This window comes from Mytilus californianus, unplaced genomic scaffold (assembly GCF_021869535.1).
Source record: "Mytilus californianus isolate M0D057914Y unplaced genomic scaffold, xbMytCali1.0.p SCAF_52, whole genome shotgun sequence".
Taxonomy (NCBI): Eukaryota; Metazoa; Mollusca; class Bivalvia; order Mytilida; family Mytilidae; genus Mytilus; species Mytilus californianus.
This window is the reverse complement of record NW_026262704.1, coordinates 836,895-848,173: the sequence shown is the minus strand read 5'-3', so window position 1 is coordinate 848,173 and position 11,279 is coordinate 836,895. Positions and strand designations below refer to the sequence as shown.

Below are 11,279 nucleotides of genomic sequence, written 5' to 3'. Positions count from 1 at the left end.
ACTATATAATACGGTGGTAAATTTTCTTTGATTTCGACAGACAGCAACCGATGTAAAATTTTGTATGCTTCTTTTACAGTGATGTTTAACTGGCGTTATTCTTATATAACGTTTGATATTTCAACAAATATGATTACTCTACAAATCACTCGTGTTCATGTGTTTGTGCCCTCATACTCCCCTTCCCCCCCAAAAAAAAAGAAACAGAGAGAGAGAGAGAGAGAGAGAGAGAGAGAGAGAGATTTGACACCAAAGGAACATCAAAACTCATTGTTCTTATTTACATCCCTCTGTTGGACAGAAAACTACAAATTCCGGAAGCTGTACGCTTACATGCTGTTACTTTTGGTATATTGTTATTTTTTCCAGTATATTCCAACATAACGCATCGCGACGATACGCTGCCAACAGTTGGGTTACACTAATGAAAGGACAATTGCCCGTATTGACCGGATGAGATATAAATAGTCAGAACTTTTTTGTTATTTGATAGATTATTTTAATATTTGAAGACCTTAGAAATATTAGACTATATTTTATGAATATTTAACAAAAAAAAGTTGACCGGACGGATTTCACACTCACTGATGTACGCTTTACAATATTGAACTGATCGACAAAAAGTGTTACTAGTAATATTTACAATATTTTTTCATACAACTAAGAAATCTGCGATATTAATAGTTATCTTACATGAAAATTTAAACTTCATAGTAAAACAAAATGTTTTTCTAAAAAAAGACGTTGACCGGACGGATTTCACATTCGCCGATGTACGCTTTGATTATACTGAAATGATCGACAAAAAGTGTTATAAATATCTCTTTTGTTTTTAAATATTTTTTTTCTTCGTGAAACTAAGAAATCTGCGAGATCAATAAATATGTTAATATAAGAAAATATAAACTTTCCAGTAAATAAAAAAAGTTTTTCTACAAAAAAAAGTTGAGCTGACGGATTTCGCTACAAATAATAAAGACCAGATCAACAAAAAATGTTGATATTTCTCATATCTAACAATATTTTTCGGTGAAATTAATAAACCTTTAAGAAAAATAATTGTATAAATGGTATTGTATGTAAATACTAACTCAATAATAATAATAATAATAATAATAATAATAATATCTTTATTTAAAGAGAGTAACTCATTTGAATTAAACCCAATCGTAAGGTAATTCAAGACCATATCAAGACCACTTTCGGCTATTTTTTTGCCATACATTTTGTCCGTTTCGAGTAGCATTTTCATTTTTTGCACTTAAATCAAAACGTCATTTGCTTTCTTTTGATTTAGTGACCGTCCCTTTGAGCGGGCCGCCATTTTAGAAATTAGCAACCTTTACGACGAACTCGAAACGGCGACGTCATAATACGGTCAAGACACTATAGTGGCGCCGAGAGCGATGCGTATAAACAATAGTGTGATTTCCCTTTAACTTGAAAACGGATACGAAGGGAAGATAGAAAATGGAGAATCAAATCTCATAAATCGACAAACCCCACCCCCTATATATATAGCTAAAAAAAACAATGACAACAATTTTAAATCGTCGAAAAGACAAACACAACACTACCACAGATAGAGTTATGTATACCTCATATGACGTTCATCTAGAAAAGACTATTTAATACAAAAAAGTTAATTTCTGCTTCCCAATTGTGAACGTTTTATTTCTTGCAAGGAATATATTCAAGCAGCATCTATATATTCGGTAAATAATTCCCAGTTGAAACGACATTCAAGACTTTCCATTCAATATGTTTTAATAGAAATACGCTGCTAACAGAAAAGCCGTCGCATCAAGACAGTTATTACGAGTTAGGTGGCCATCATGGAATGTCTTCGTCTCAGATTATCACTGATATATTTCAATTGCGTTTCCACAGGCGTCAACACAATCATCCTTTTGTTTTAATTTGACATTAACGCATAAGACTTATCACCGATTGTGTACCTACAGTAAACAACATGCTGGGTGACATATGTAGTGTAGGATCTGCTCATCCGTTTGGCACACCTGATTTATCCCCCTTTTTTGACAGTATTTCTGTTGCTCAATCTCTTTTTTGTGTATTATTTTATTGACTTGTTTTTGTCGTTTTTCTGGTTTTTTTACCATTGCGTTTATCTTCGACTTATGATAATTGATTGTAGCCTTGGGATCGTCATTTGTTATGTTATGGTTATACCAATTTTCTTTTAATTAACTAAATTAGAGGAATTTTTGAAACTTGTACTTTCGCGTGTATGTTAGATAGGTTTGTATGTTTGTTTGAAGTTTTAAGTCAGTTGTGCTGCATTTCTGTGATGTATGTTTATACAGTTTTGGCTGACACTTGGTTATCTATCATAGAGTTTATTCTGAAATGAAATAGAATTCACATTTTAAATTAGATTTGTTTTTTTCTTCCTGTGTATCTATATAAAAATTAGCAAAGAAGAAAAAAAAGATAAGAATTTTAAAGTGACAAAGTTTATGAAAATCATACCATAGTCATATAAATTCAAGTATTTATTTTTGGAATAGGAATGAAAATTGCTCTATAGAGTAGCTAAATTGATCTGCTACACATATGTTGCTTTGATCTGTTGATATCTAACCCATATAATCTAGATACATGTTTACTTACTCTTAAATGTTAACCAAGTTTATTTTCTGATTTGATAATGTCTATATTGATCAAATACACAAGACGAGAAGAAACCAAAAGAAAGAGAAAAGAAATTCTTACGAATCGGTAGGGTTCGGTTATTATGCTTACAAAACGTTTATTATTTTTTTTAATGCATATATCCTAAATTACAGTTTAATTAGTCAAAACAGAAAAGACTGTGTAAACAATATTCTCAAAATATATTTTTCTAAATTATCATATTTATTATGTGTCTCCCTTGAATATATAACCTTTATAGACTTAGCTACGGTAATGATATGGTACGCAGCCTAGCGAAATTCAGATTAGGGTTACGAATCTGAGCAGGTTTATTATATCTCGTTATTTTCCTAGCAGTAGCCAATGACTCTACATACCATCTTGAAAGGAACAATGTAATGAATGCTTGTCTTTCCAGACCACCGGAGACCACCCTGGTTTTTGATTGGATTCCTGTTGGTCAGTCTTTAGTTTTCCCTGATGTGATTTGTATACTATTGTTTGTATTTCAATAGTTTTCTTTTTTTTGACAAGGTGTTATCAGTTCGTTTTCGACTGATGAGTCTGAATGTTCCGTTGGAATTTTTCGCCTGTCTTTTTCAAAACACTAGTTGGATTATAACAAAACTTGCGAAAACAATGACCATACAGGTTCGTCCTTACTGTTTTAAATAATTTTGTTTACAATGGAAATAATTTTTTAATGATAAATTTGTTAAGCTGTTGAATTGGCAGTAATTAAACAAGGGATAATCTATTTAGCTAAATTTATTTTGCGTTGAGGGTTTGCAGTTTGTTTTTAATTGAATCTGACATATACAAAATGCATTTGCCAATTTTTTTATTTATTTTTCTGGTAATGGGAAATAATCCAATCGGCACCATATTCCCACGCCCATTAAACTATCCATTATACGTCTGATACTTACGTTAAGTATCATGTTTGTATCAAATCTATTTAGTATGAACTTTGCAAACCAATAGTATTCGAAAGAAATCACACCAAATTGGAGATAACGGGTCAAATTATATAAAATCTGACATTTAAATGTTAACAAATTGAAACAGGGGCAATCATTCAATTATTTTGGCAGATGTATAACTCAAGAATTTACCAAACAAAGATATGTATGTACACATGACATCTGTATATTTTTCTAAACATTTTAACACATTTTTCTTTGAATTACATATTCAAATTATTCAACAGTATGGACAAAGATAAACTAGTGTTTCCTTTTATTTAACACTCAATACTGATTAGTCATACTCTTAGAAGCTTTTGTACCACGAAAAAAAGCTGCTATATTAAAGCTCGTGTGCCATGTAAAAAATGCTGCTATATTGCAAATGATTTAACTTTCACTGACCTAAACTATTCTGTATACGCTGAAGACTTGATAGTTCTTCCTTGTATCTTTCTCCTCCCAAATGAAATACTGCCTAAAATATTATAATAACGTAAAATTTTAAATAGATAAAACTTCTTTCGGACGAAAGATTACAGAACAATCTTCCTTTTTCTCAATAATATTTACGGTTCCAATTTTCTTCATCAGATGAGGATTTCGACAAAGTATTAAAAATACTTATGCAAACATTTAAGTACAGATAAATCCAAAATAAACCTACAGCTTAGACAAATTCTGACGACACAAAATCTGAGCTTTGTCTGAGGGAGATATATATTCTTTAATTTAATATGAATTCCCACAGAAGGTCCGGTAAGCGTTATTTTTTTGCACCAAAATTTGAAAGAGATCGAATGAAAGATTTTTTTTACATTTTTTAAACACTTTATTTAATATAATTGGTGTATTAAAAAGAGTAGAACTGATTTGGTCATTAAAACTCTCAAATTCAAGCTTATATATGGAAATTCTAACAAGTATGCCATAAAACTTCACTTTTCAGACGGTTTATGTCTAAAATGTAAGTTGCCGCATTCATGTTCAGTCTCAACCTTTATACATGTCATGTATTATCTTTAAATACAATATGTATTTAAATATTAAGACCAAACACAAGAGTGGCCACTTCTATTGTAGACGAAACCCGTCCAATAATTAGCACACATGCTAAATTGTAAAGTTTCAATAATGTTGAATGAATCATGATGCTAATACCTGAAGCATGTGCATTGTATTGTCAAAAACAGCCTTTATTTAATTAGCACAAGTATTCGACTTTCCAATAAATAACTTAAAGTTTACTGTTTTACAAGATTAGTAAAAATGCTATATTTTGGGGCCAAAAAAGGATCTTACCGGGACTACCCCTTTAATAAAGGCAAATCTCAATTAAAAAAAGTATAATTTAATTTACAAAGTATATTTTCTAAAGTCATCTTATGATATCTTTCGTTGATTGGATACAATTTTTAAATTCAAGCAAACGGATAATTGAATAAACTATCAATTCATAATATATAACAATTTCTCATAAATCTAATTTTGTAAATTTAAACCTTTGCCGAAACATTTAAACAGTTAAATGAAAGGCATTGCCATCATTTTCATTTTTTACACTACAAGATACAAGAAAATTTCTATCCTATTTAAAATATATAGAATGTGTGTAAAAAGAGTCTTCGACATACCTTACAAATGCGTTGCATGATGTCCTGAAACTGTTTTTCATTTAAGATTCCGCTGCTGCTTTGTACAGTTCCTCTTCTTATGTCATTGATGACATCTAATTGTTCGAAATAATCTTTCTTTTCTTCTTCGTTTGTGTTTTCTTTTAAAATGTAGATCATCAATTTCAGATCTACGATCTTTGATTCTTCCTCTTAAGATAGAAAACATGTTATGACATAATAATTCCCAATGAATTTACTTATAATATACTAGTAGTTGGTAAAAGCTTTATCTTTTAATTTAAAGTGTACTTTGTAGAATTTGGAATTAAATAAAGGTTATTATTTACAATTCTACAATTTGTTATCTGTTTAACATATCCACTGTTAAAGATAGTAATTTAAGATTTTGTGGTTTAAGTAAGTGTAATACCATGAGGACTCAGCATGCATTCAAAGAACACGATTCTTCCTTTTTTGAAAAAAATTCTTCAATCCTATGATAAAATTTTTGATAACTTAGCATTACCTGTAATGGTTTTCATTAAAAAGTAAAATAACAAAAAAAAAATGAACTCCAAGGAAAATTCAAAACGGAAAGTCCCTTATCAAATGACAAAATCAAAAGCACAACCATATCAAATGAATGGAAAAACTGCGTTATTCTAGACTTGGTCAAGAATTTCCTTTTTTAGAAAATGGTGGATTAAACCTATTTTATAGCTAGCTAAAAATGTATGTTAAACATGGTGATTTATGGACTGCTGTTTATCTTTTCATCTTTCTTTCTGTTTCTGTCTACTTATTTTGTTTGATTGCCCTTGTTATCTTTACCCCTTTGGAAAAATAAACTTGAAAAGGTATTTGTTTACTATATTCTAATTTAATTCTGTAATCTTATGATATAATTTTACAAATATAGTTGAAACGTATACATTCATGTTTTCATACTCTGTATGTACAAAAATATCAGCCGCTCTGTACTTACATGGCATTTGCAAAGGATTTTAGAATACTGAATCTTTACTTGGTTTCTCATACAAACAACACACTCTTATGGAAGATTCATTTACAAAGGCATGTATTACAATGACGACCTTGAGTGTGGTAAAGATAATAAACTCACTTCGCGGTGAAAAAAGCTGTTTTTGTTGTTTCTGTGAAAGGTACATTCTTTTTCTTTGACCTCTTTGTTCATCATAATTCGGAGATTTACAACGCTGTTCGACGATATCTCTACGGATTGCATTTAACATGTGATGACGACAGTGTGTATTAAATTCATTTAAAACTATAGGATATACTATTTTGGATAGTCCAGAAGTGATATCTGTGAAATTTCTACTGCAACAGATAACAACACAACTTCAATTTACATTTCGATTTATTAAAAAGATTAATGTTATAAAAAAAATGTCCATACCATATCATATCATATCATATCATATGATTGTATATGAGAGCATCTTACACTTCCACGAGTTGAAAATTTAACTTAAATAAAGGAAAGTTTTTAATCAGGGGCTTTCTCATGAAAACCAATCATGTGGTTAGGAAGTGTTTTTTTTTAACACTGAAGATCATATCAATAGAGCACATTATTTGTGATATCTTTGTGTGTCTGCTAATATGGATATATATTGCTGTTGCATATATTAAATATATCATTTCTAAGTGGTGATGTTTCTTTGTTGCTTAGCTACTTCTTACAATTTAACATGATTCGATATCATTCCAGATATAAATGAGATGCGGAGTAAACAAAAAGTACGAACAACCAAAGAATTGCAAGAGTTCAACACACCATAATTAACAATAAACAGGTGTCCATTCAATATGTCTAGCTCTTCACAGGTTTAAATAAGTTGTGCATATTTAAAACTATTATGATTCATTGGATTAAACCAGTCTTTATAGATGACAACGGATATGTTCCAGATGTCGTAACTACAATCCCTTTCACCGAATGTGAACCACAGCGTTTGTACAAACACGAGCAACACGACGGGTGTCACATGTGCAGCAGGATTCTCTTACCCTTTCTATGACGACTAGCAAACGTACTTTATTGACGAAAGTACACTAGGCGAACGTATCCGATACGTCATGTACCACCAACTGTTATTTGTGCATTGCATGATTATAAGTTCGAAGTCATGTATAACGAACCGTATATTTTTGTAAACATAGAGTTAGTTTCGTGTTTTGTTTAACATCTATTGTAGCAAATAAAACAAATGTATTATACTTACCTTCTGTGAGGAAGAGTAAAATCTTGAGGGATCTGTACACTTCTTACACGCAAACCATCTACAATAAATCAATAAATCAATGTGCAAACTTGTATGACTATGCTAACTTAACCATATAAGGCACAACAATAAACAAAAGGCTTTACAAATAAATACATTTTAACTTTGAAACATAACAAGAACAGCAGTTTTGTGAATGACAGTTGTCAAACATTTTAATTTTTTTAATCTATAATGTTGTATTCATGTTCATACCAATATGAAAAGAACATCAGTAAAGACATATCAAATATTCCCCAATATAAACTGAAAGCTGAAATTTATATTATATAATGCATGAACCAATTCGGACTATTTGGACCATATGCTATTGGTTCTTGTCTTTGTCTGAATGTCATTTTCTTTTTGGGGTGTTATTAGATGGTGTGGTTTGCTATTCTCATTAATTGGTTTGCGTGATTTCATTGACTCTTTTTTATGTTTTCTCAAAAAAAGCTAAAAAAAATTCTTGAAGCATTTCAAATGTCTTGTTTACGATGAATAACGAATAACGAATAGGTTTCCAGATCCTCGGAGAAATGCATATTTCTCTTATCCTTAATCATAAGATAATATATACAGAAAGCCGAGATAGTCAAACGTATGTAGCAAATCATTTAAGTTTTTACTATATTCCAAGTGGACAGGTGTGATATGCTATACTATTTTTTTTTATTTGGGTAATGTCATTTACTCATTTTTATGTATTATCATAAAAAAGCCAAAAAGAATTTTATAAGCAATTCAAATGTCTTCTCTTATTTTTAATTGTAAGATACTGTAAACGGAAAACCGAGATAGTCAAACGTATATACCAAATCATTTTAAGTTTTACCACATTCCAAGTAAACAGATATCGATATTAGTTCGAACTTTTCTTTGCAGGTTATTAAAAAGTAAAATAACAAAAGTACCGAACTCCGAGGAAAATTCTAAATGGAAAGTCCCTAAGCAAATCAAAGGCTCAAACACATCACACGAATAGATAACAACTGTAATATTCCTGACTTGGTACAGGCATTTTCTTATGCAGAAGTTGAAATTGATGATACGTTGTCAAACAAAGTAGACCGTTGACTAACTTGTCTTTTTTTATATTTTCCTCAATACTATATGTGTCCTGCGAACCTATTTTCCTTCATCTCTTCTAATAAGAATAAAAAGAATTATGATTGAAAACAATCACGAATGGTCCTCACGCAACTTGACCTTATATGAATTTGGTTATTCTCTAAATGCCCTTTTTGGTCATATATATATCTCCTGGCTTTCAAATGGTAAGATATGAGCATTCTTAGGGAAGTCAAGGCAATAAATGCGCTTCAGTCACACAAAATTTGAAACGGGTTATGCTCATTTACTCTGCACTTGAAGTTTCCAATGAAAAAGCAGCCACTTTTTTTAACATCTTTTAAGTATCAAACCTATCATACTCTTTCTTTTATATGGCACAGTTGGTATTTTCTTAAATTTCACAAAATTTAATTTTTTAGTAGGGGTTTGGTTTACAGTAGCTTTATAAAAAAATAAGTATGTCCACAATATAAATACTCAACATACCTTTATCACGAACAAGCATTTGAAGTGGTGGTTTTGTTGTTGCCTGAAAAAAAGCTGAAATTTAATATTCTATTTGAGTAACAATCTTATTCTCAGTTCAAACTGTTTTTTATGTACGTTACAACACATACTTAAACATTGAAAAGACAACGATTTGTTTTTTCAATTTAAAACTGCATGCAAATCAACTGTCATTTTGTTTGATAATCATTAATAATTAAATGTAGAAATGTCAAACAATTACTCAGATGTCATTGTATACTAATTTAGGAACAATCCTGTAAACAAAGTTCAACTTTGGCAATATCAATAAATGATAATATATTTTAACAGAAATGAATACACACCTTTTGTTTGCGTAAGTGTGTAGACACCCATTCATATACATCATCACATTTCGCTTCAGTTTCATCTGATTGAGACAGGTTAACCGATGAAATACGTCGTAACATATCAGAACGAAATGTTTCATCTTCTATAATTTTCAATAATTCTGTTAACGCTCTTCTTAAAGGATCGACTTCAACTGTACAATTTATAAAATATAAGAACGCATCTTCTTTAATTTTGTTAAGAATACCAACAGGACCCGCGAGATAAACACATTTGAACAAAACAGTGTCGTCAATGTCTGAGTATTTAATTCTACGTCTTACTGAGTACTGTCAGCAACAATCCTTAGTATTTATCTTGCAAAGTATATCATTTTCTTTCAAAAATAGTTTGTTCCATTCTTCTTTGTTAATTAATATTTTCTCAGTTGGAACCGTGCTACACTTACAACACCTTTTTTTGCCCATAGAATGGTATAATGTATGCTGGTTTTCCATTAGAAACTTACAAAATCCATTGGAAAATAATCGACTAACGATATAGTGCATCATATTTTCTGAGTAAAGAAGCAATGTCATGATCACTGACAAATCACTCGTGTTAGTCGTTTTGGGAACAAACCGATCACTGCATTTTGTAAGATCAGATGGACAGGAATTAGAATAACTGATCTTACTAATCTCATACAATGCGTCCCATTGCTTTTCTGGAATACCTTTAATGAAAGTAGAGGATTGCTTCGTACTGCATTTACAGCATGATTCTGTTTTGATCCGTCTATGATAAAGTTCGTGTTTTTCATTTCTGAGTATATCTTCTATCGTTACTTTTTTCAAAGTGCAATATTCAGAAATTAGCTTTCGGAGTATCATAGCTGGATATTTTTCAGACATAACAATAAAAACGCCCAGTTTTTCGTCATCGATATTTATGTGGTTTAACGCAAACAATCTATCTAAAATATATACAATTAGTTAAAAAAAAGCATTCCTATCTAAAACATACTAAAAACGACACTTTTGAGCACAAACGCTGTGAATATTAAAACCTTCAAGTTTTAATAAGTTGATAATATCTTTTTACAATTTTTCTAATGAAGTAAAATGTTTATGAACAGGAGTCAAATTACATAACTAATCAGATGATGACTACACTTTAGAACCACCTGAAGGATTTTTTAACTCAACATTCTTTATGGTTATGCTGTACATTTTGATGTTTAGCAACTTAAAAAAAAACGAGACTCACAAATTTAAAAATATATAATTCACGTTTCTCCTCTCAAGTAATACGATTTCAAAACTGCCAATAAACAATAAATTTTATAAGAAAAATCAATCTGCAATAAAAAGTAACACAGTTCATTAATAAAAAATGATTCAGAGGTAACGCATTATTAATCACTTACTTTCATAGACAAAGATATAAAGAACGGCATATATTCTAGTCGTCATAAAAAAACGATGGTTAAAATGCTATATTGTCTGATTTTTTAATGAAACAAATTTGCCCCAAGGCAAATTACAGATTCATTCATTCATGTAATGCGAAGTGTTTTTTTAAAGGTTTTGATGGGGTGTGTTGGCCCATTCTTTTGTTTTCTATGTAGTTTTGTTCGTTTTGACATTTTCTTGTGATTATGATGTTGTCTATATATGTCCATCTTGTTCAGTATATTATCCACCTTGTTTTTACACATAGATTCATATAACAACGACACATAAAAGTATCGTTTAGAGAAAATCCATTAACTCTTCGTTTTCTGAAAATACTCAAAAGCTATTGTTTTAAAAAAATAAGGTGTAATTTAGCAATGTAAAAAAATGGACTGCAATAAGATTTAGCTGCATTTTATTCTT

At 30.4% G+C, this 11,279-nt stretch overlaps 1 protein-coding gene across 1 annotated transcript; it reads right to left on the bottom strand.

Annotated features, from left to right (window-relative positions):
* Positions 1–1,631: 1,631 nt before the first annotated feature.
* On the bottom strand, positions 1,632–10,371 carry LOC127703837 (uncharacterized). Its single transcript, XM_052207929.1, has 7 exons — positions 9,435–10,371; positions 9,088–9,130; positions 7,489–7,546; positions 6,363–6,580; positions 5,258–5,448; positions 4,029–4,101; positions 1,632–2,365 (listed from the first exon to the last, which is right to left on the bottom strand). Exons 1-7 carry the CDS (start codon positions 9,537–9,539, stop codon positions 2,361–2,363), a joined length of 693 nt encoding a protein of 230 aa, XP_052063889.1. The 5' UTR covers positions 9,540–10,371; the 3' UTR covers positions 1,632–2,360.
* Between the last annotated feature and the right edge of the window lie 908 nt (positions 10,372–11,279).

Coding starts and splice junctions, on each gene's coding strand:
- LOC127703837 (XM_052207929.1), bottom strand. CDS start 9,539: ATGTTACGACGTATTTCATCGGTTAACCTGTCTCAATCAGATGAAACT. Junction 7,547..9,087: donor AATGCTTGTTCGTGATAAAG/GTATGTTGAGTA, acceptor GATTTATTGTAG/ATGGTTTGCGTGTAAGAAGT. Junction 5,449..6,362: donor ACAGCTTTTTTCACCGCGAA/GTGAGTTTATTA, acceptor TTCTATCTTAAG/AGGAAGAATCAAAGATCGTA.